This window comes from Aplidium turbinatum, chromosome 3, assembly GCF_918807975.1.
Source record: "Aplidium turbinatum chromosome 3, kaAplTurb1.1, whole genome shotgun sequence".
NCBI lineage: Eukaryota > Metazoa > Chordata > Ascidiacea > Aplousobranchia > Polyclinidae > Aplidium > Aplidium turbinatum.
This window is the reverse complement of record NC_137474.1, coordinates 4155294-4182164: the sequence shown is the minus strand read 5'-3', so window position 1 is coordinate 4182164 and position 26871 is coordinate 4155294. Positions and strand designations below refer to the sequence as shown.

General features: G+C 38.1%; 1 protein-coding gene across 1 annotated transcript in view; it reads right to left on the bottom strand.

The window, feature by feature from the left end:
* The window catches only part of LOC145767152 (uncharacterized), a 37723-nt gene extending 12124 nt beyond the window's left edge, over positions 1–25599 (bottom strand). Inside the window, exon 1 of the mRNA XM_082578915.1 lies at positions 25554–25599. Within this exon, the coding sequence (XP_082435041.1) occupies positions 25554–25584 (31 nt within the window). The 5' untranslated portion in view covers positions 25585–25599. The remainder of the gene's footprint in view (positions 1–25553) is intronic.
* Between the last annotated feature and the right edge of the window lie 1272 nt (positions 25600–26871).

Here is a 26871-nt window from a genome sequence, read left to right as displayed (position 1 = left end):
TGTTTCAACCGGTTGTTAAGACGTGACGCGTTGACACCAATTTTGCGGTCACTGTTATGCAGCAAGGTGTAGACTACGTCACAAAAAAACTTTAACCACACAATTTTCAGGTCTAAAGATGTTTTAAACAGCACCTACTGTATAGCAGCAAGAAGTTGATGGCTTTGAACGTATCATGGACACAGGGGCGTAGCCAGCACAAAATTTCGGGAGGGGGGAGTAAATAAGTATTTTTGAAGATGTAAGTGAGTCTGGTAACCAGTCATCGAAAGCGAAGCATCCACAAGAGGGTTTGAGGGGTTTTCCAAGAAAACTTTGAAAAAAAAAATCTTAAAATTGCTCATTTTGAGAGTAGCCTAAATAAAGACTAAAACTTTGTTAAATGATGCTGTAACAGAGTGTGAAAATTCATCTAAAATATTTCGGGGGGGGGGGAGGAATTGTCTCCCTGACCACGCTCCTGCATGGACATTTGATTTTCATACCATTTAATGATTCGTTTGACTGACCAGTGACAGGGTTTACTAGGTTGAAAAGCTGCAATCAGATAAGCATGACTACCAAGGAGGGTTGACAGGGGGTTAAGGTACTTTTGAACCCGACTCGGGGTGCTTTTAGGAGCCCGTAACTTTTCCAAAAGACCCGAGAGCTTGAAGACACCTCCTCTTATTTTTTAGATATTGTGCTTTTTGTTAGAAACTATCTTTATATTAAGGTTCGAGAATGACATTGGTGGCAGGTCCAAACTATCTTCTCAACGGCCCTGTGAATACCCAATCACCGAGCAAGCAAAATCGACCATGTTTACATTCATTCAACGTTTGAAAACGAATCTAAATCAGAAAATAAGTATTTTGCTGCATTGATTCAACGTCTGCAGACATGAAGTCCAAATCAACATAAAAAAAAGCCGGTTTGGTGGCCAGGTAATAACACAATGAATGTCAAAAGGGCCAAGTTTGATATTTAGAATAAAACTTCTTCACTGAACTTGATTCAGTGACTAAGTCGTTATCCCCGGACTGAAAAAGCTTCTTTGAGAGCTTGATCTTGGCAGTTTCGCATACTTATAGAGGTTTTGAACCACTGACGCAGGTTTTATTGAACATCTTCCTTTGGCATAACCACTTAACCAGTGGACCAAAAGAATGTCCCAGATAGCAAATCTGTACTTTTTTACATTGATGTAACGTTTGCAGGCCTTGTATCAATATAAAAAGTTTGAATTTTCTGGCTGGGGTATAGTGTGATATTTCTTTGGTATCTGGGTTCCTTGTTTCACCTTTTTCTGATACCAAGAGCAGCCATAAACAAAACAATGACGATGCATCCCTCATTGCTAATACGTCATGAAGAAAAACAAACCAAAGCTGCTTCTGTTTGTTTGAAGTGGTCCAATCACACCAGGTAGGATGTATAAACAACTCTACGGAAAGTATATACACACATCTTTTTTTCTATTTTGCAAGGTGAGGTTATATACTTGGCAAAATAAAACACTCTTTTCTCAGAATGGTAATGCTTTATCACAGTTTTGAACTTTACCGCAATATCTAATAAGTCCATCTGTACATTGCTATGAACTGAACCACTGAAAACAAAGCTTTCTCAGCCAGCAAACTGTACAATCAACATCTGTAGATGTTGACTGTAACTACTGTATGTAAGAAAGAACCGATTCGCCGGTTATGTTTGTTGGCGTGGGAAAAATAACTGCAGCAAGGCTCTAAAAGTCTAAAGAGGCAATGCAGTATTATCAACCGGCAATGACATGAAGCGAAATAACTTACAACACATTAGACCAGAGGAAATTTCGAAACTGTTCATAGCAAAGGTTAAAAAAGCATTGGAGTGCAAAATTTGCACTCAGCGATAACGCCATTTTAGAATTACCAGTGAACAATGGAGTTGCCCAACCTTGAAAGCTGCAAATTTAATGATACTTTGAAAATTCGGCCAACTTAGCATATTATCTGCAATGACAGCAAAGGGCTGGCACCTGACACTGAACAGCTCATCTTTTCCTCAAAGCTCAAAACTTTTTCCCTTTATCAGCTGATGTGACCACGTGATCGTTCTTTGTGACGTCATAGTGAATAAAGCGTTGGGTCAAAACATGCTAAAATGAAATGAAAAATAGGTTCCGCCAATAATGTAGATTACAAATGTTTACTCCGTTTAATTTTTCACTGCTGTTTACACAATATGCAGCCATATTCCTTTTTTGGTTTATGTGGAAATTATTATCAGAACAAACATGCATTCGGGGCTCAGGTATCTCCATAAACAGGCGGTTACTGCAATGAGACAGCCATAAAACGCAAATGACATAGGCTACACACGATTAATACAAGTAAAACAACCATACTCCTCAGGCACCGGTGTCAGAAACGATATCAAATGGAAGCCGTTGAAAGGGGGGTTCAATTAAGAATGTATTCAATGATCACCATCAAAATCAACATATCTACAGATTGAAACACCAAGCATAGACGACTACTAACCCATCAGATCGCCCTGGTTAGAAATCGTATCAACAGAGCATACCACAACGAAGTACGTCAACCGCGCAGGCATATTTCAATCTAGTCCATTCCACACTAATACGTCTTTTTACATGGATTAAATGACGTTGAATCAATGTAAAAAGTGTTGTGCTTGATGAGTCAGAAACAGTTCAGATCGCTTCTCAAAGTCAAAATATTGCGAAATTTTCTTTCAGATTGTGTAACAAATCCCCAGTGAAATCTCTAAAGAATCGACATTCCCTGAAGTGAACTGCCAAAAGCAGCATACTGCTACTAATGAATACTCAGAGCTAACCCGGCCGGTTTCGCGAGCTACTTCCTTCCGTCAAAGCACAAACCCTTGATTGAATGCAACCACGCATTGCTGACATTCTCAAAGCAAACAGGTTTGCAGAAAGTCAACAAACTCCACAGTTAGCAATCTCTAGTTGTTCTGGAGAAGCCTGTCGGTGTAGTTTGAGAAACATTCCCAATGTGGTGTGGTAAAAGGGTCAACCCCTTCGGCTTCTGGGGTTTAAAAACAAAGCCCAATTTACATTACGTTTTACTGGCAAGCTTGGCATCGACTATAAGCTACAATTAAAAACAAAGTTTGTATAAGGCCCCAATAGAACTGGACTTTGTTTCTGACCTAAAAAAGAATTACTGGCTTACATTGCATGAGAAGTCAGGTAAAGGAAAAAGTTAAAGGTATAAACATTTTGCAAAAAGTTGTCTGCAAAGAATCTTCCTTTGCAGCTTTCAACCAACACTAAAAAGCAAATTTTGTTCTTTTTACATCAGTTGAGCATCTAAAAACAATGTAAAAAGAACGGACTTCGCAAAAGCAGAGAAGGTAACCGTATTTCAAAGTTTTCAAATTGTCAAAACAAGTTGGTGACATAACCGGCAGAAACAGTACAAAGTCCATTCGGTGCTCAAACAATCCAGCTTCGATTCAATGCTTGCAATCGCCAAGGCAAAGTGAAAACGCCCACTTTTGCGGCACAAGAGCCTGGCACAGCAAAGAAACTCACCTTCGTCTTTTGACTAATCATGTGTTTCTAATTTCGTTCATACAAGCATTCGTTTTGTTTCAGTTCTTCATTAAGTTTCTCAACATTTCTCTAAACTATCTGCTGAAACAAATTAGTTGTGAGTTATGCAAGTCCACAAATGAAACCATGCATAAACAATTATTCAGTCGAAAATTAATTGCCATAATTATTTAAACATGGTAAATTTGGGCAAAATATAGTGTAATTGGGATTGAGACTGTAGTCGGCTTTCAACTGTATATGACGTGTAATCTTGATTTGTTGCTGTTTTAACTTGTGACTTCCCAGCCAGTAAATCAACCACTTTCAACAATTATTTGACGTCTGCAGACGTTCAATCAATGTAAAAAGAAGCAATTTTGCCGGCTGGGTTGTATTTCGTTTTTGACCTTTAACCTGTGCATTGTGAAACCGTAGAACGTGCAAATCACATGCTGCCCTGGCAACGAAGCAAGATTAAGCACAGCAAAAGTGAAGTTACATATCCTGGATGTGGTCGAGAGCGACATAAAATCAAAATGAATCAGTTTCTAATCTCAGCTACCGTGGAGCGACAAAACTTAACTCATAGCATTTATACCTGAGAAGTTCAATTGTGTTAGAACAAGCATTTCGTTGTACGTCAACAGGTACATTTCATCTCAAGTTATTGAGAATCATGAAATATCTCCAAGAACATGATAGATTTGCGTAAGCCGATTACATGTGAAGGTACGCCTTTGTTCGCAACAAAAATCTTCTCAACTGCAGCCTTTCAAAACCATGTAGGCTACAAAGGGCTGAAACCATGATTTGGCAACCAGCACACGGACGCGTTTAAGGTTACTTTTGCCTCGTAGACAAGGACCCTTTTAGTCAGTCAAAGTTGTGAGTCACATATCATTTGATAATGCTTTTTCTGAAAACACACGATTTCGACACATCTCAAAGTATACAAAGTAAAAGCGTATAACTTCAGTCACCTAATCAACCTTTTTAAAACGCAACACGGCAGTTATATTCGCTTAGAATCAAGCAAAAAATCGGTAATTTGCACAAAGTCAAACATCACATATGGCCAGAAAAAATTTTTTTGTTATTAAATTTCCGCTACCTGAAAGCTGCATACAATTGTTTTCATTGCAACCCAAATAAACTGTACAGCAGATACGCATCTGATTGGAACAGTCAGGTTTAAAAAAAACAGTGAAAATCATTCATAGAGCTGACGCACAAGCCGGCTGATACTGGTTTACAGAAAACACAAACCATAAATTATTCATTGTACTGCTCTTTTAACCAACTTCTCTCTGCGAAAGTTAATGAAGCAGCTTTAATATTATTAGGCCACAAAATGCGAGAAGCATTTCTCGACCTTACAGTTTTTAATTTTTGTTTATCTCAATTTTTACAGCAAATTGTATACCGCTTGGATTTGAAAACATGAAACTTGAGAAAGCACATCATTTTAAATTTATCATTCACAAGTCAGGAATAAAAAAAACGGGACTAGTTGCAAAAATACTGTGTCACTGCACATTGAAAGCAGCACTCAACGTAGCCCTGAGGTCACAATATGACCCTAACTTTCATTCATATTTACAACTAATTTTTAACAAATTGGAAAAGAAACGATGAAGGCATAAAACAAGGTTGTGGATTTGACCTAGAGATTCTAGACTTTGTGGAGTCAGAGTGAGCAGTTTGGAGTGGCTTTGGTTAATCATCAGTCCTTAGTCAATCATCAGTCCTTGGTCAATCGTCAGCCCTTGTTCAATCATCAGTCCTCACAATAACGAGCAGTCAAAATCGGATATTTTTTGTTTGACCCCCCTTGGTCGATCTTGGATCAGTGCAAATTTGCTTCATAGACAACAAAGGAACATGGCAAGCTGTACAAAGGTAGTTTCTTAGGTTGTACCGGAATTTAGTCTCATTTTCCCCATGTTTATGCTGTTCTAGCAATACGTAAGACACTGCAAGAAAAATATCATCGTCTTAAAATAACTAGCGATTATATTTTTACAGACATCAACCTTAACCTTCTGAAAGCGATAAGTAAAATAAAGAGATAATGATGGACTGGGTACAGAAAGTATGATATACATTCCATAAAAAGGCAACTTGAGTTGAAGTTTTGGCGCATATAGCCTGCCCATTTTGTTTGCGAAAAGTTGTTTGTTCAGTAACGAAAACACCGGTTTGTGTCGATTATAGCTATTCAACGCGCAAAAGCGACCCATCATTGTGATGATACAATCACCACTTTGGTAAGAAACATCAAGACTTCAAGAAAGCTAAAGTTAAGTTTAAATGGAACAGATCTTTGTCCTGATAAACGATAAAATAATGCTTTGAGGGCAAAGCAACCGATATTTTATCGTATCTATAACCAGACCAAAATTTCGCAATACTTTCAGCGAACGTTCTAAAAACGCAAAATAAGAAAAACTGAATTGTTCAAATTGTCCTTTAAACAAACCACCAATCAATCAATCGATGAGTCACTAACCGGTGTTTCTTCTTATTGGTCATTTGTGTCACGTGAGCCGGGTACACACATTACATTAGTTTATGCACACGCGTCAGGCGAGCGGTATAATCCGGCCAGCTGTTGTTCTTGCGCAACAATGAACACAGAGATGTGAAACAATGCTCAGGACGACTTTGTCATTTATTATAAATAAATTCTAACATTTACCATTTTAAAGAGTGTCTCTGGTAATTATTCAACTTTCACTAGCTTGCCTTCTAGTTCTATCATTCAAAATTGTCGAAAACAATCGCAAGAAATTACCATCTCAAGAGTTTCGTCAAATAGATAGCACCGAATTTTTCACAGAAACTACATCATCATGCTATGAGTCCTATGACTACTAGTCAGTGAATATGTGGCAATCATATTGTCATAAAACAGAAATATCCGCATACATTCAAGGAGAAAACACATGTTTTGATGTATTCAATTGAGTAAATACAGGAAATAATTGCTAAATAGTTATCTAAAGTCAGTGGTTAGATTCAATCTAGTTTGTAACCGGTTTGCTTTGACTAAAATTAGCCACATCTGGCAACCCTGCGTACGGCTATTGTAAACATGGCCAGAAACCGGTTCTGAAAACGTTTTTATTTTTAGGAAGCTCTAAGTGCGAACTGATCGAATTCTACCACTATCCGAAGGGGAGTGAAACGTATTGACATGGTCAGTGTTCACAGTTCACACACCACTGCACTGCACAGCTACAACTCAGCCATGGAATTAGTTATTTTGCTGGCAAGAAAAAATGAAATAATGGAGCATAACACGCCAAGGTACAAATTGAATAAATTTTCTGAAAAAAAAAAGAAAAACCAAACTATATTGTCGGAAATCACATTTTATATAACATAACAACAACATATTACAGTAGAATCAGGCTATAGTGACAATTCGTTATAGTGGCATCTATTACAAAGTTCCGGTTTTGCAAAGTCCCTTTTAACTACAAGTCGGATTGGGCCATTACAACACTTTTTCGACAGTCCCTTGAGGTAGATATCACTATACGCGAGTGCTACTGTATTCCGTAAGTGATTTCGAAACAGACAGACAGAGCCAAACTTTTATGGAAAGGCTCAAAGGCTAGGAAAAGCAGAGTAAAGACAGAACAGGAACCGATCTGACATTGTGTGTTGACCAAACCCAAGTGAAGCGTGTTGTCCTGGCGTAGCCATAATAAAATCTTATATAGGGACCATCGTTTTTTTTCAAGAACAGTATGGAAGTGCCACAGACAGGGAAGGTACAACAATACAAAATGAAAGAGCATTAGAAGAATATATTTCACATATTTGCAAATAATTTTAACTGTCGAACGATTTCGGTTTAACCTATGCTTTCATCAAGAATCTGAAAACATTTGCAACAGATTGCTAATGAGGTGGATTTAAATTGTTTTTTATATTATATTGATTTGTTTTCTTTTTTTGAGGTGGATTTAAGTCGAAAACGTTCGACTGTTCAAATTATTTGCAAATACGATCTTGCCATAATGCTCAACCCGGTTGTGTTGTTGTGTCTTGCCTGCCTAAGAAAACAAACTTTTCCGACTCTATATATGAAGGTATGACAAGAATGGTTAAGGCGCTCACTCAATAGGAACAAAGACTGTGCTTTCTGTTGCATAAGAAAACATTTGGGCGGAAGTCTATGAGTTTTGATATTCCTTACTTTGAAAAGAGGGAACTATGAACTATGACACCAAGCCGCAGCCCACGCAAGAAGAGCTGCAAACAACAAGCAGATGACAGAGTTGGTATCTCCTGTTTTCATGCTAAAGTCTTCACCAAGAAAACTGCATTGGTTCAACGTTCGACAAAAATACGTTCGACAACGCACATTTTCAACACAAAATATTGAATAGAAGGTGAGATGGTAACCTTACAACTTACAAGTCATAAGGTGCACGGCAACAAGCTGGAGATGAGGAACTTACTTTAAAGTTGTATTTTTTAAATGAACTTAAATTTGCATTGGGTCACAGGCCCGTAACTAGGGGGGGCGAAGCCCCCCTGCAATAATGTTGGCCTCTCTGGAGAAAATGATGTTAATTAGCTCTGTTGGCTAACTTTTCAGTTTTATACCCAATTTTCTTGTGTTTTTTAATTGTAAACATTGTGTGTCTAAAGGTGTGGTGGTAGGCACTTTAACATGCAGATTCCCAATCCATCCACAATCAGAAGCTACGCTGTTCGTGACGTCATCAAGGTTGCGTTTAGAAAGACCAAAGGAAAAGCGCAAATTCTAGCTAAATTAAGTCATCGCTTTGCCATCGGTGACTTGGAGCAGAGGGTTAGGGTGGTGGTAGTCATTTCATTGACGTGAGAATGCTGGAATGGCCACAATTGGACAGACAACGTAGCATCTGATTGGTTCGTGGTTGATTGGATATCTGCATGTTAGTGCCTATACCTGGTGTGGTCGAATGTTATGTTAAACAAACATTTATTCTCGACATTTATTGCTGGTAAGAGTAGGCCTTTACCAGTTTCCATCTGAGTTAAGCAGTGTGATAGCCGATCAGTCTCCAGAATACTGTGCAGTTGACTACCACTAAGCTTTATTAAAGTACCGGACAACCATCTTGGCATTTGCGTTCTAGGTAGGCCTATGCTTCTCCTACTTGCAGTTTGAAACTCAGATTGGCAGACGACTCATGGTTTTATACATCTGTACGTGCCCTTTCAAGAAAAAATGAAAACTTCTTAGATCGTGAATCGCTTATTCCACTATATACGAAACTGAAAATAGATATTCCACCAGAGGTGGAATTGCAAGTCGCAAAACAGTTCCTACATCACCAAGTTAGAAGAACACCAAGATTCCAATATAGTAGCCTACAACGACTGGCATTCCTGAATGTATATAAGCTTACCGCTACTGTGGCATCATTCGGGTCCAGTAGTGCGGTTTGTGAGAGTGGCTTCTCGGTCTTATCTCGGATAGACAAGCCTACACGCAGGTCTATGTTCCAGGCGAACTTGGTTCTGTTGGCGTTTGAAAGGGAAATGACCGAGACAATAGACCTGGACGTTTTCGTTAATAGATTCAGTGAAGTCCATCCATGTCTTCTGTTAACGTAGGGCCTAACCTATCTATGGCGAGGATACATTTCACTGATGGTGTGAAATAGATTCTCACTATTATTATCTAAAGGATTGATCTTGAAGAGATGATTGCATGTTCATTCTGCACTAGAAAAAATGAGGTGCATTGTACAATTATTTACAAAACGATGAGTGACTGGTGCAGCGGCGGTAGCCCTATTTGATCATAGTTCAATGCCTATTTTCTATGTATTGTATAGGCCTAGTATATTTTGTGTGATTTATGCAGCGCATTAGAGGAAAACGTAAATAAACTAAAACCTGACTAAAACGAACACAAAGTTCATGAATGGCAATGGGTTATGGGTTAACTAACAAAAGAATCAACTACAAAATCATAAATTTATATGCCAATTTTTAACCATTTTATCACTAGTTGATGGTCGGATGTTTTAAAAATGATTTGCTTCTCAATTTCTATGCTATTGCTTCTCAATTTCTATGCTGTCGTCATTACAACTGTTTAGGCTACAGCAGCGTTTCTCAAAGTGGGCGAAATCGCCCCCCTGGGGGCGATTTTGAGCGCCAGGGGGCGAAAAAATCAAAGGGGGCGATCGGGGGGCGAAAACACTCGAAGGGGGCAAATTTATCAAACCACCAATAACAGTCCAAAGCGCAAACCATTTAGCCTACTGCAAATAGATGATTCCACCTTCGTCGTCGTCGTCTGAGCTTCTGAGGCCGAGGGTCTATCCTTTTACCACCCCAGATTTACGATGTTCCCGGACTACACTGGAAGGCTGCTAGAGAGCAGCCAGTCTTTAGTTTCATCATCCATGACGCGCAGACCTTCCACTCCATTAGGTGGCTTAAAGATGGTACAGTCATTGATGATGTGGTCTGCGGTCTGTTCCTCGGCACCACATTCACAGGAGGAGGAAGAAGCCATTCCCCATTGGTGCATGGTTGAGCGGAAAAGCCCGACCTTGACCAACAATGTATCGCTGCTGCTGCTTGGATATGTGCGTTTTGTTCATAATATGAGAACAAGATGAAATGATTTTTGCGCTCAGTCTTCCTACAGATATTCGGGCATCAAGCATCTTTAATGCAGTGAAACACTTCTACGAAGAGAAGGGGATTCCACTGAAGAAAATTTTACAATGCGCAACTGATGGTGCTCCGGCAATGGTTGGAAAGCATCGAGGGTTCATTGCACTGATGAAAAGAGCAATTCCTGGACTTATTGCAATAAATTGTGTAACTCACCGTCAGCATTTAGTCGCCCGTAATCTCAGTCCTGAACTGCATAAATCACTGAATATTGTGATAAAATGCGTCAACAAGATAAGATCGCAGGTCAAAATGTCTTAACTCAGTTTCCCAATTTGAGTGAGAATGTTATTACACAAAAACAACGTCAAAAATACTGCTCACATTTAGACATGCTTCATAAAGACATGAAACTTCGCTTTTCAAATCTCGTGGACCTCCATGTTCCAAACTGGGTGGTACAACCATTTTCTACCGAACCTACAGACATACTGTAGAATTGGAACTTCAAGAGCAGTTCATTGATATGCAAACAGATGATGAGTCAAGAGTGAAATTCAGAAATGATCGATACGATTTGTTTTGGTGCCAGGTTACTGGCAAATATGAGCTTCTCTGGAAAGAAGCTAGAATGTGGATTTTGTCGGTTCCTACTTCATATATGGATGAAAAGGGGTTTTCGGCTGTGACATTGATGCTTTCAAAGCAAAGAAGCGCTTGCTAGTTCATAAACGGGATGATCTTCGACTCTATCTTACGAAGATGTCGCCAAACATTTCAAAACTTTGTAAAAGTCGCCAAGCTCATCCATCCCATTGAACACTGAACATTATCATGTATTCATGTTACTGTCAATTTCGTTGATTAAATTCCCAAAACTAAATTTGTCTATCATTCTATTATCAATGTTTATTTTACTTGACAGAATTAGGGGGGCGAAATTTTATTTCAATAACGAAAAGAGGGCGATGGACTAAAAAAGTTTGAGAAACACTGGGCTACAGCATGTAATTCACTCTATAATGCCAGTTCACGCTGCTGTTTCTATGCTAAATGTAAACGCTGTAATACGAATACTGTACAAACGGCGTTTTCGTACATGATACGAAAGGTAAAAGTTAGGCCCCCTCTAATAGAATACTTATTTCCCCCCTAGTGCTCCAAGCTAGTTACGGGCCTGTTGGGTCAACGCAAAGTTTTGTTGAAGAGCGCTTGCCAAATCTATAACAAAATTAACCGAGAAAAAAAGGAAATTCTGAGCAACGTAAACAGATCCTGTTTCAAACGATAGATCTTTCCTGGGTGATTCCCCAAGTGTGCAATGAAACGGTGAAATCCCGAGTTTTTTTTTGAGGTGTTGTGGCCTACCCAGTTGACAAAAACAGCATTTTTCAATCACTTTCACGTCGCGAAACGTTTAAAGAAATATAAAGAAGTTAATTTTACTGATTGAATACACGATTTGAGGTCGTGGAGCGAGAATTGCAACATAGGGGAATTTGAGATGTCGGCATTGGCTACACGTTAAAAAAACCACAGCGGAAACCTTAGTTGAATTTCCTCTTTGTTTAGATTTTAGCGTGGTGCAGGTTGGCCTGCAAATCATGATTGCAGAAAAATGAGAAACTGTTTCCATCTTCAAAAGTAGCCAACATCTAAAACTATGGGTTTGGTCAATACGCGATGTCAGATCGGTTCCTGTTCTGTCTTTGTGACTCTGCTTTTCTTTACCTTTCCATAAAGGTTTTGGCTCTAGGGACTTTGCAAAAAACGGAACTTTGTAATAGATACCACTATAGCGAATTGTCACTATAGCCTGATTTTACTGCATTATGTTGTTGTTATTTTATATAAAATGTGATTTCCGACAATACATTTTGGTTTTTCTTCAACAATGAACACACCACAACGGATTAGTTTGCTACATTGTCTTATTGTAAGATGCTTATTTTTTCTAATTATAGCCTAATCCTTCCATGACAATAAACCGAAAAGGTTATTTTGATTGGCCATGTTGTTTTGTTACTTTGGACTATCCCTTAAAAACAGAAATAACATTACTCTCAAGTTTCAACACGTAACATAAGAGCATTGCAACCTTTAAAGTTGAAGATAAAAACCACTAAAAACAATCAACAGATGCGTTTTCTATTTGTGTAATCGCTTTTGTTTGCCTTTCACTTTGTTGCTTATTTGCTTCACACAACCTGATTTGCCTTACCAGGCTTACGCCAAATTGTGTTCACACCAAATGATGAAAATCACACGCGGTGCGTTTCGTTTCAACGTCTACAGACGTTGAATTCAACGTTCGTTTCAACGTCTACAGACGTTGATTCAACGTCTACAGACGTTGAATCAATGTAAAAACGACTAATTGCTGTCTCGGTCCAAGTTGCGCATTGTGCAGGAGTTACCATGGCTCCCTTCCACCGCGATCATGATGTAACCGGAAATTTGTGAATTAAATAAACAATATTTGAAGAAAACAACATCACCTTGCCACACAACCGACCTAGCCAAGAAAAACAACTTATTAGAGTAGTCTCACTCGCACAGAATAAAAAAATTACCCAGCTTGTGTCATAACTCATAACTGACAACACATGGTGCAATACCCAATCCTTAAGAGCTGGTAAAGTGGTGAAAGGAAATTGAACAAAAATTGCGCGTTTGTCTATCAAGTTCAACGTCAAGATATGTTGAAATAATGTCAACTCAGACAATTAAATGATCTGGGCTGTCCCTCATCGCGCATTCCAAATGCAAAACAAAAATGAATAAAATTCTGCAAATAAAAGAGTGATAGATCACTTGCCACTTTTCGGGCTAAAAATCATTTGTGAATCCACTGTCCTAAATTCACACAGGTTCATGTAAAACCAAATAGTTTTGTCGGGATCAAATGAGTTTAAACCCTGTTGAAGAGAGAAATACACCTTGTTAAAGGGACACTTAGAACAAATATTAGCATATCTATTACCTCTGTACTGTACCAAAATAGAACAGCAACCATCCATGAATAGAAAACGCTAACTTGAAAATTTGAAAAGTTTAGTGTCAGTTTTCAGTACAACAAACTCGGTTGACCCAGCTGGGCTAACTTACGTCATACTTTCTGATTGTCTATTCTGTCTCACGTGATCATCGGTAACCAATCAAAGCAAAGGTCATGAATTCTTACCCCTCAGTACATGTGACTTATTCCTTGATTTCCTTTTTTTTTTTTTTAAAAACGTGGCCTTGGCCGAGAAGTGTGGAATTTGAAGAGTATAAAAAAGGAGGTAACAAGGATTTGTACAAAATTCCGAGAAAGACAATATTCTTTTCAAAAGAAGGCATGGAGGTGGCTGCAAAAATGAAAGATTCATTTTGTCTTACATACTGAAATTTTACAATTTCTTCTTTGCATAAAAAGGCTTTATATCAAAAATATAGCTCACTGCGATGGAAAAGCGTTTGCAAATACGGCAGCACCAAACTCATCACAGTGTAAAAATTTCAAATCAAGTGACTTTCTGTTTATTAAACTTGGGGCCTTCCTTCGGCGTTTTTAAAAAGTAAACAAGTGAGATAGATCATGTTTAAAGTCCTGGATAAACGTTAGATTAATTGAAAGCCTGTTTACCATATGGTACGTGGGGCACGACATAGGAACTCACATTACTCAACTATGTGCAAGACAACTATAGAACAAAAACACAAAAAAGCATTGAAACAGAGATGTGTTTCCTAAGCATGGGTTAAAAATCGAAAAGGAAATGATTTTCTTACAGCATTTGCATATACAGTACTGTAATTCGACTAAAGATAGTCTCTTAAATTGAAATCTATATCTATCTAAATGCAACCGGTCTGACTCAAGGGAATACATATAATGTTATCTTGAAACTTAATGCTATCTCAAGCGTCTTATTCACGGCAACCAAATTGACAACAATTTTTCGTTCTTACGACGATTAAACTGAAAGAATAAGCCTAAAAATTGGGCAATTTTTCGCGAATCCTGATTAATCAAATGATCTTTTTGCTTTGTGAGAACCATTAAAATCAATGCTAAATATATATGCTAAATATAATCAATGCTAATATATCAGTCAGTAAAATTTTACCTTACGTTGAACGCAGTTAGCGAACGTCGAATCAATGCAAAAAGAACTCATTTGTGAGAGCTCTGGGATCTTACTTGAACAATTGAACATGGAGGCATCATAATTCGCAATTACGTGAACAAAACATCACGATTAAAAATCTGGCTCCTCATTGTGTGAACCACGGTTTCCTATGCGGCAAATTAACAATTTTTACATTGATTCAATGTCTGCAGACGTTGAATTAATGTAAAAAAAAACGGTTGATTTGCTGTCTGGTTTCCTATGCAAAGCGCCACAATCAGCGAATTACCGAGAATCTTGTAAAATCAAAACATAATTCGCTAGAAAACTTCAACAGCAACAATGTCCGGTTTGGTGAAAGCTAAATGATTGTGACTCAACCCAAAAGCCTTTTCCAAAAGAAATACCAACAAGTACAAAAATCGACACGGCCATAAGAAGACAACTTTCATTAACTTAGTTAAGAATTTTCACAGCAGCAAAGACGCTCACAATGATGCAAAGGCAGTAGCGTTGACAGGGGTACTTTTGAAGCAGGAGCCGAGATGATGTCAGGCCTTTGAAACCTTTTCAAGGATCCCGGAAACATTAACAATCCACCAGATATTTTTTTTGGATATAATGCATTTTTCTTAGAAGTGTTTTCATTTGGGGCGGGAAAATCTTATTGGTACCGGCTCTGTGCAAAGGTGTTATCATCAAAATGGGAAGATTTATAAGCAAAAGTGTAAATATACAACACGTCGGTAATAATCCTGGTAATTTTTCTCAACCTAGATTTGTGGTATACACTACACAAAGGTCTTTGCGGAATCTCCAAGTGTTTTTTAAAATTAAAAACGGAAAATTTATTACGTAATCACAATAAACTCACAGCGTCAGGCATCCCATATTTTTAAAACTTATCTCATATGAAGAATGAGGTTATCGAATACCGAATATCGAATACTGAGTTTTGTTAAGAAGTTTAAAGTTGCTCCACCACAAACAAACAAACAATACTAAGTACAGCAACAGCACAGGGTGCAGCACTATTTTCACTCAAACACAAAAATGTATAGAGAAGTAACACAAACATCCGACTGACAACCAAAACGTTCATTATTATTATTTATTTTATATAAAATATAACAACTTTAAATTCTGTGGTGTTGCTTAAAATTAAGTGCACAAAATAAAAGTTGATGTCAATTATAGTGCAAATGCAATTGCAGCACTACTACAGGTCTTAATTGTTCGGACATTGAAAAGAAATATAATTTCTTTTTCAAAAAATGAAAAATACCTGCTCAAAACCAACATCAGCTTACTAAATAAGTAATTTTACAGTGATTCAATGTTTTCAATGTTGAACGAGTATCAGAATTACGGATTTTGGTGACCCAAGCAGTGACAATGCGAACAATAAACTTTAGTTACATAATAGACTCACACAACTTCATAACACATTGCAATCTAGGAAAATCAATCCCTAAAAGATTGTTTCTCAATCTTTCGAATTCGTAAAATATCAACAATAATGCTGAAAAACAAACAAGCTACCGTTAGTTACATAACGAAAAAACCTTTTATTATTCAATTGATGCGGAAACAAAACCAATAGAAATTATTGATATTTTTTTATTGCAAACGTGATTTCAAAATTGTTTGCGAGGATATAGACATATCGATACGCGTTTTTGATAAAAATAAAAACACAATTGTTTTCCGAAACAAAGGAAACTGCATTATTTAGATTTTAGAGTAACTGAGTTGCAGAAGAGGGATTTTAATATCGAACAAGAGACCTGCTCAATATTTGCGTTTCCTGTTTAACTCTGAGAGTGGATTTCGCTGAAGTGGATAGAATCAAAATATAACAAATTGCCGAGAAAAGGAAATATAATAATTCGCACATAAAACCGCAAATAGAAAAACCACTTGAGTACTTTTGTTTTAAAGAAAGTCGCTGAGAATGTAATTAGCAGTTTGGACATTTGGAGACGATAGTGTCTTCACAAAGCGGTTTGCTATTATTCTATTGGTAGTTATTATTTCCATATAATTCCGATCATGAACAGAACAAACAATTTCAAAACGTTTGAAATCAGAACAAACTTAGCTGCAAGATGCTTGAAAAAACATGCGCTATAATTTACGCGTTTTCGACGTAAATTCGACGACTATGAATGATGGGCCGCGAATTATTATTACAAAACAATGCTTCATGATAAACGTTGTTCAAAATGCTCATGATTACTCTCTTCCACAGAACGAAACTTCGAAACTTATGCCATTGACACACCCTGTAATTATGGAAAGAAAACAACAAATCAAGACAAAACCAAAGCGCTTGAGGTTTGAAAAGTATTTTTGCCCAAAAAGAACTTGGTATCATTAATTTATACAATTATTTGCGGGAGGCGCCTCCATTCTGCTCAACATTTACTAGTGTATTACGTTCCCCGTGGTGCAGATTCATTTGTAACTTAGTCATGCAGTTGCTTTTTCTTAATGTAATTTGCTTTTCGTCTGTCTGTATAGGTTTTCCACTCTATTGCTTTTAATCGTTGCGTGTTTCTCGATGCTTTTAGTTAGTTGTTTAGTTAGTTAGTTACAGTAGTTACTGTCAAGAAGTGAAATTTATTGTAGTTTATAAATATTTGCAGATTCCTGATGAGGGCTTAAGTTAAGCCGAAAACGTTTGAATGTTGAACTATTTGTAAATATGTAATATACTGTTGTAATGCTCAACCCTGTGTTGTTGTTGTGTCTTGCCTGTCTTTGGTATAAAAAAGCAAACTCTCTCCCGAAACTATATCATGTAAAAGAGTTCTTACTTTGTACCATCAATCCACATTACGTTTTAATCATGCTACCAACTTCCTTTACCAAATTGCATACAGCTGCAAGGTATCTTTCAAACCCACAACACAATAGCTTAAACTCAAGCTAGCAAATCAGTTCTTTTTGCATACGTTGCGTCTGCTGGCGTTGAATCAATGTAAACAGAACTGACTGGTTGGCTGGGATAGCAAAGTGACAATTGCAGCTTCAATTTTGCAAAGACAGAAATTCTCCTCACCTGCAATACCCTGTGCAACCCCAGCCAGGTTATTTTAACATTGATTTAACATCGGAAGAGGTTGAATCAACAACCAGTTAGCCGAGAACTGGTCGAATTTGTGCAACAGCAGAGTCAATTTCAAATTAACCTTCTGACACGAACGGGCCAAAAGGAATAAATCCTCTCGTCCTTTTAACATCACTTCAACCTCTGGAGATGCTTCTACAACGCAAAAAAACAGCAATTCGCTCGTTCTCTGGAGCAATTTATCAACAAGATCTATCAATTTCAGCACTAAAAATACCTCAACAACCACGCAAAATTGTCATTTTGTCTATTCACCATAACCTAACGTCGAATCAACCAGATGGCAACACAAGGATTAGCTTTGTTTGTTTGTCCAAACCAAATACCATTTTCGATCAAGTACACGATTTGGTGGGTTGCAAAACGTATAGATAATGCAGCTTGCCTTCAGGCCAACAATTTAATGAAAGCAACGTATTTTTGAAAAACAAAAATCGTGCCCTAATGCAGAAAGTAAAGCCATACTTCAGAAATAAAGTTTTTTTTTTCCGAAGCTAAAATTCAATTGCAGGAATACTTTTCCATCCAGTTGCGGACTGGCTGATGTCGTCAATCCTAGTTCAATTCCATGTCGAAGTGCCTCTGTGTGCAGTCACCACGTAAATATGTAAAAATAACCTTAGAAACGCGTTTTCTTTGGCAATCGTTCTTTGTCGCAAGACGTTGAGAAGATGCAAAACTCAAAAAAAAATTCACGCAAGGCTTACCCAATCATTTGATTGCGTGTCATGAACAATGCGACAATTGGAAGTTGGTAAAAAAAAGCGAGGAAAGCCGAAAAGAAGATGGAGAAACTGTTTGGCAGAAGATGTGGGAACAGTAGGAGTGAAAGAAGAAGACGCTGCTGACAGAGTGATGTGGAGGACTGCAATCTGCATCGACGACCCCATTTGAAGTGGAAATAGACAGAAGAAGAGATTGCATCAAGAATTAGTTTCCTATAACAACCAAGAAAATTTCCAAAAGGGTTAAATCAACTAATTTATGGAAACAGGCGAAGAGGACCTCAAACAAGGTAGGCTATGGAACAAGCTTTCCCACTAACTGAAGCTTTTTTTTCACGTTGCTTCAACGCCGGACATAATAGTGGTTGCTATTGTTGACTGAGCATCTGTTTTTTTCTTTTAAAATGAATCTTCTGTGCTCAGAAACAGTAATTGGCAACTTGAACCTGCGCAAAGAAAAAAAAATTGAACTATAATTGTCTCGCTCTTAGCAGTTCTTGACCCATTGGCTGGCATAGGCCAAAATTTTCAAAGGGCAAGTTGTTTTACCGTGTTGCACAAACAAGTAATTTTTCATCCGGAAATCCCTTCCACTTGACTGATGAGTAAACCTAAGTATTGAGGTCGAAACCTTTGACCTTTCACTAAGATACTATTACATGTGACAACTGATCAGTGATCACATTTAACGCGAGAATATATTTAACCAGCCTATCTTGCAGGTGACCTCTGTTTAGACCGAGAGTTTCAATACTTCTAGTCTACTGTTTGTTTTCATTCTGGTTTGAAAAACGTTATTCAACTTGGTTAATTTGTTGTCCATCATTATCCTCAACCGTCTCCGTATGGGCGTCGGGCCTTTCTGCTCAACAATGCACCAATGGGGAATGGCCTCTTCTACTTCTTGTGAATGTGGTGCTAAGGAACAAACCGCAGACCACATCATCAATGATTCTACCTTCTTCAAGCCATTTAACGGAGTGGAAGGTCTGCGCGTCTAGGATGATGAAACCAAAAGACTGACTGCTCTCTAGTAGCCTTCCAGTGTAGTCCGGGAACACCGTGAATCATGGGTAGTAAAAGGATAGACCCTCGGCCCCAGAGGCTCACACGACGACGATCTGCTTATTGAATGAAGTTGTTTCCCAGACGTTTAACATAAAAATGAAAAAGTTATGTTATGTGAAGACAGGTACGTTATTCACTTGTTCTAACCCCTGTAGAAGTCAGTCATGTGTGATTGACGAAACGTCGGAATAAATGCGGATTTGTAACACCTTGTGATAGTTCAGGATAGTTTGAGACTTAGGTTATTTCACATCAGAAGAGCGTACCATGTTTTTAAAAATCTTCTCGTGGTACGACAAATTTGCTTCTCCCTCGAAGTAATGCCACATTTTAAATACCCATCTCTAATTATTTAAAAAAAAGGGGCGATTACTTTAAACCCGTATCAACGTAAAGTCAATCGGGGATCCGCGTAAAGCAGATACAAAAGCATCAAAAATTTAAGAAAAATGTGAACACTATAATATAAACGACGACCTTTTAGAGTACATGTTAATATAATGAGTACATGCATAAAAGTGAGACAAAGTCCAATTTGAAATTCTTCTGTTGTATTGTTCCAATTAGAAATTCTTATGTTGCATATCGCGCGATTTCGCGTATTGAACCCTCATCAGTACAACTTTTATCAACAGCATAGTACAGTAAAATTTACAGCAGTTCACTTTAAAATCATTGGCAACTAAGTTGACAATGCTATCCTAATAAGTAAAAAATCCTATACTTGTACATCTTTGCAACGTACTTTTATTGGCTGGACTGACAGTCCAGACAGCAAATCAATCGTTTTTTACATTGATGCAGCGTCTGCAGACGTTGATCAATGCAAAAAACAGTTGATTTGTTGTCTGGAAAATTGCTACTACATTGACCACATGGTTATTTTTTTAAAAAACCTCAGCGGAAATTTTTTTCATAAGATGTTTTGCAAAGGCAGCAAACCTCATTGAGAACTCAGCTGTCATAGAAGACCATAATCTGTTACGAAACCGCAAAACCTATTTGAAAAATTTTAATCGGTTCAAGTATTTATGAGTAAATAGGCCATGGAGTAAAACCTTTTCGGTCGAAACGTTTTCCTCAAAAATAACAAATGCCAAACGATTAAATATCACATGACATGTAAATGCGGTTTGCTGGCAATCTGAAAGCAGAATTGTTGAGCTTGTAAAGTGGATTAAATTTGCATTTACCTGCCTAGGATTAAAATAAAATTTATTGCTTGTATATTAATTTAACATTGGATTTAAACAAAATTCAAAACTATGAAACGAAAATGTAAAGTTGAAAACAGCTATGATTTTTGTATGTCATCTGCCAGCAGTGGCATGATTGGTTGATGACGATGATGATGTCATGCGGCAAAACAATGAGATTGCACAGTAGTCGTGATTGAGCCTTTTAAACTTGAAAATGTAAATTGGTGCAACGAAGGTAACGTTAGGATTGCGTTAGTTTTGCATTAAAAGTATATTTCTTTCAGCAATCTATGCGTTTAAAGTAAGTAAATTTAACCATGTGCCAAATATTGCATACCCTGAAGTACAACAATAACAGAGCGTCCAGATGAGCTGATAAAAATAGAAATTTCCATTGCACATTAATCTGCTTCAAATTTAAATCGTTTCAATTTAAAATAGCTTTAACTTGACATATGTGAAGCGAAACATTTCTCAAAAAGGAGTAGTGTACTGATGCTATTGATGCACCAAAGAGCCCGCGGGGCAGGGCACCATCCAAACCACGTGATTCGCATGAAGAGGTTGAAAACAAGAAGGCCATGACGTGAGATGCTCATTGCACATTATGCTTTCATAATGTCGCCATGCTTCTGCATCATTGAATAATAAACAAAAAGCAAACGTCACATGCTTACATAATGTTAAAAATGAGGAAAATCGGAAAGAGAAGAGTTAGGACTTTAACAGATGTCACACCACTTGTATTCAAGACGCCATAATTTGCAGCAACAACGTATTTTTATACCACAAACACTGCAAAGCAAACTCAAACCAAAGCTGTGCAATGCAGAATTTCGGTTCATTTTTTCAAGTTTGTTGACATATCCACATTGTGTGCTCATTATTATATTTAATTCTCCTCACTGTTCTACGCAAGAAACAATTTAAAACTTACAGACAATTTCTTGATTGTCATAAAGAAGAGATTACCTCGTTTAGGGCCAAACTTGACATTTGAAGATTACTTTCGTCCAAAAATGAATTTGGCCAAACAAGAACAACATTTGAAAATACTTGCAGTTTCAGATTCTCGATGATTCCCATCTGTCATTTTTACTTCAACCTCTATACTGGAGGTAAACCCGAGTAAAAACTGTTAACCCGTGACTTTAAGAAACAAAAATAAACACAAATCGTTGACAATAAAATTAAGTCAAGTTGCATAAATCTAACGTTTTTTCACCATTGCCAAGTACAGCGCTGGTGCATCGTCACGCTTGGCCTTTCAGGGTCAGAAAATTGCGAATGAATGAATAAGATCAAGACCTCAATTTAAAGGTCTTATTAGGGAGCACGCTTGAATGGTGAAACTTGAACTTCTTTCAAAGACGCTTTATGCTGCACGCTTTATAATTGCACGCTTGACTGCACAACTTGAAGTCAAAGATAAAATGGTCACGGTTAATAAAAAAAAAAACTTGATCCCTGAGCTCAGAAGGCTCTTCATATTAGCTTCAGCGTCGATTTTGCACCAAAGGATGTAAAACTTATGCAAAATGCGATCAATACAACAGAACTTGATTTCCACACAATGAAGGTTGCTTTCTTGAGATGACAATGAAGGTAAAATGTTGTCTTTAAAAGACCACGGGAGAATTAGCTGATGAATAATACACAGCCACTTAAGAGATTTAGGTTTTGCTTTTCTTTAAGCTGGCAATATGGTCTTGCTGTAACGCATAAAAGTAAGCCCACATTTTGTAGAATATTTCATAGAAAAGAAGGCAAAGTCAGAAACACATTTTCCAAAACCAACACAGTGGGCAAAAAAAGATTTTAAACTTCCAGCCATGATTGCGTGACTGTGTCATGGAGTGACGCAGGATATGGACAAATACAAGCTATCTGCTTCAAGTTAATTCACTATCGCGAGGTAAATTCAACGTTACATTAAATTGATGCAGTCAATCCGAGAAGTCACCTTGCAGCTAGTTGCAGAGGTTTTGCTGAGTGCTATTGTTAATTGCTGTCAAGGAATTCGCTAAAAGCAATCGGCGGTTGCATTGGGAAGTTGGTTGGCCGGCAAAACTGCCAAATGATGTCAATGCAACGTCATCAAGTATACAAACGTGAACTCTTACCTCAGTATGACATTCATAATCAGATAAGAGAAATATTGAAGATTACATCGCTTTAACGTTCGTTAGGAGACGTTGTGGTGGGGTTCACGAGAGATGAAAGTGTTGATTGAGTGAAACATTATTTGCATATATTGGTTATCACAACCAATAATTGGCTTTTTGTTTCCAACTGTACATCATAAACGTGTATTATGGTTTGGTTAGAAGTTGCATTAGAAACACTAACTAATTCAACTAAGTTGAATCAAAGTTGTACAAAAAACGAGTTGTCAGGGGTATTGACATCACTGTCCAGGGGGTACTTTTGGACCGGGATCATTTTAGGGGCCTGAGTTTTTTCCAAAGAGGCCTAGAACAAAGAAAATACTACGCATTCTTTGAAGTCTTAATGTTTTCTTTTGAAATACCCTGCTTGGGGGTCTTGGCCGGGTTGTATCCTCTCAACGGCACTGCTAGTTGTGATGGCCTATATTATTATTATTTGTAACTGTCTCCGCCGCCAGTGTAACCAAATCGTTTGGCATCCGCTGGCTTCATTCAGTCTTTCAACAAGGTTGATAGGATCTCCATTCTGTTTTGCCCTTTGCGATGTTTTGCAATCGATGGAGATGTGGTGTGCTGAGCAGGGATCCCAGGCCAGCTTTTCTGATGTCAGATCTCAGCAGTTGTAATAAATTGGTACGGTGACGTCCGGTTCGGCCTTGGTACTTTTTGCTGCCAATTATCGCAAATTCAAGGGCTTTCTGGGGAGGTGAGTCCTGGTGAAGTCTCAGAATGTGTCCAAACATGTTCCATCTCATGGTGGAGATCTTGCAAGATAATGGTTCACTGTTGCATATTTTGTAGAGGTTTTTGTTCGAGATAAGACTGTTTGGCCAAGTATGACCAGTTATGACACGTAAATGTCTTCGATGACAGGCATCCAATCTTTCAAGACTTGCTTTGGTAACAGACCAGCTATTGCAGTTGTAGATCATAATATTGGCCTATATTGCAAGATTTAAAGAAACCTGATAGAGTTTAGATTATTCAGAATAGTTTTTTGCTCGTTTTGTTTGTTTTTTCAAACGACAAAATTAAACAATTTAAAAATAAAAATCGAATTGATAAAAAAAGGCCTAATAGGCATCACCTGGCTACTTTTCAGAGATATCCTTTCAGAATTCCCTAAAGCTATGATGTTACAAGAATAACACGGTATCACGTGATTGGATTGACCAATCACCACGCTTGTTACATTTGGTGACCTCAGTACATGCTTCTTGCCAAATATTAGGAACAGTCTTCATCGTAGTGCGTTAGAATAACGCAAATAAAACGATGTCGCTTTCGATTGGCGCTTTGCTACTAACCAAGAATTCAATCGTTTTTCACATTACATTTTGCATACGTTGGATCAATGTAAAAAAGGAACAATTTTCTGATCAGGTTGCGCAAAAATGAAGAAATTGTCTCCTTTGGCACAAAATAAATGGTTGTGGAGTGACCATATATTCAAAATGAGAATTACGGCACTTTCGTCAGATTATGTGAAACTTAGAATGCTCCTGTCAGAAAATATGCTTCCCTGGTAACTTTCCACTTCTATATTGCAATGTCTTCTATCAGCCACTTTTACTCAGCTGTTTTTTCGTATGAGGCATAATTGTTCAGATTTCAGGGCAGGTGATGGGAAGCCAAGTTAGTGTAGCTTCGTCCAGTGTTGCAATACCATGCATTCCCTTCGGATCTTTGTAAATAAGAAATTTAAGAGCGACATGGTCAGCAGTTTGTTCCTCCGTACCACATTTACAGGACGACAAGGGAGCCAAACCCCACTGGTGCATATTGGAATGGAAGCGGCCGACTCCTGTTCGAATTCTATTTAGCTTGACCCAAGTCGGCCGGGGCAGGTCCATACCAGATAGGCGCGCCGTGCAAGGCCATGTACCCTGTTTGAAGTTATCTGAAGTTTTTCTCTTAAAAAAACCATGTATTTTTTGTATCTTTATCAATCAAAAAAGAGAAAAGATAGCACAGATGTCGACTTATTAAAATATGATGGCGTGGAACATATTCGAGGAAAATCGGCCATCAACCTAGCGTTTGCGCACGCGCCCAATTGTGCGCAGGCACCTTTATATTATGTCATCACAATATTCAAGCATTTCCTGTACTTCCAAGTCATTTATGCAAAAAATCGTCTTTGGGGGCAGCAATGCGACAACAATACAACAGCTGCAAACAATGATTCAACAATGATTCGATGCAAAATGACAAACGCTGTGACTATATGACGTCATGATTGTGTGAACCGGAAGCATTTCCAAGAATTGAAGGTGCTTGGTATTTTAAAGTAATGAAGAAATTTAGTGCATGATGACGGTCATATTGCCTTATGTGCAGAATAAGTTGACCTTAAGCAGGTGGTGCAACACGTGCAAACGTATTTAAAAATGCAGCCACATTGAAATTAGAAGAAACAACAGAAATAGATTTAAATGCCAAATCTGCACTTTGACCAAGTTACAAAGAATGCGACAACGTTTCGACTGCGTCTGAATATTCTACAGCTCCGTAGCAACTTCTCAATATCCTCTCCACGTATTGAACCGTAGCACTCCTGATGAAAAAGTTCTCTGAGGGTGAAGGTAATTCCACACATTGAATTTCGTCTCACTATACCAAGCTGGCAAGCTCCGCCACGATAACTCAGTTGGTTAGCGCGTGACTTCTGGAACGAAGAAACTTCAAGATCAAGCGGCGCTGGTTCGACTCTCGGTGTGTGCGCTTGAGCAACGCACGTTAAGGACTCCTCTCCATTCAGCGGCATCTAATGGATGGAATAGCTCCCTGGCAACAAGACTTCAACAATCGGAAACTTCACTCTGTCAAACTCGGTGACCGGGCCTGTGTCAGTGATTCAAAGTCTCTACAAGCATGCGAAACTGCCAGGATTAAGCTCTGCAAGAAGCTTTCCCAGTCCGAGGATGAAGATTCAATCAATCAATCAACCAATGGAACTTACCTAAAGAAAAGTGATATGTCAATCTCACCATTTCGGCGCCGCTTGTTTGAGTGGCATAGTAATCTCGCAACTTGTAATGAATTTATATGTCGACGATAAGCTTTTGAGCAGAGAGGTTACAAATTTGCATCCATACGCAGAATCTTTCAGAGTAAGAGTTTTACACTCCGCAAAAATTTAGAGGACGAAAAGATGACGTTTTCTTTGTATCAGACCTCTGGCACAAACAAGAACTGGCTACTCCTTATCCTCTGTCTCCTTTTTCTAGGCAGTGGCCTTGTCTTTGCACTGTCTGAATAGCAATGGAACGGTAAAAATCATGTTTCTCTTTGCAAAGTTTATTCAGCAAAGAGGAAGAAAAGTATTACAAAGCGCTGTTGTAAAAAATCTAGATCAAGGGTGTTTAAAATTTTTTTAGTCACGTGCTAAATTTTGCTTTTTGCAAATCTTGGCGACCGTGTTAAAATCTTCACTAATTTTTTCTTTTAAATTCGGCCTAAGCTTTAAGATTGTGTTTTCTTGAGCCCAGACGGGGGCCGCAGATAGCGTACGGGCAGCGCTGATCTAGATCCTCAACACAGTCACAACGCTTGAATTTGTCCCCACAGTAGCACAGTTCTAGGACATGGACGTTGCCACGCCCCTTTGCATGGATGCAGCTGCTGAGTGCTTGAGAATTATGACCGAACCATAAGAACAATGCTGATAATGATGAAGTCGATTTAGCTAATACACATTCATCATTACAAGAAAAACACAGGCCATCACGTTGCCTTTTTTACATAGTTTCAACGACAGACGATGCAAAATTTGAGAAAGTTCAAGACAACATCAATGCGGTTAAGAAAATGATGTATTGCCTTATTTAACTTTTCAACTTCTCCTACAAGCCATAACAAGCTCGTTGCAGAAGAAAAAACAAACAAAGCATCCATCAAACATCCACACTCCCATTTAATAGCATCTTGCTGGAGAGTTGCGTTATAACAATCACAACTGACGTTGATTAAACAAAAGTGCAGCAGTTTTACGCAATGACACATCGGTTTTGTTGTTGCAAGCAATTTGGTGTAAAAGTTGAGAGATCGTGCAAGCAGAGTAAATGAAAAGGATAATCTGTGGAAGTTGCTACACGGAAAAAGAAAAAAAATAAACTTTGAAACTCTGAGGCAAACAAGAAGTAAAGGTATAAGAAAAAATATATTTATGCGGAGATGAGAACATTTCTTGTTTCCTCAACCTCGCCAAGAATATGCCACTTTCCAATGGCACTCAGTCAGCAAATTGGTCATATTTTGCATTGATTCAACGTCTACAA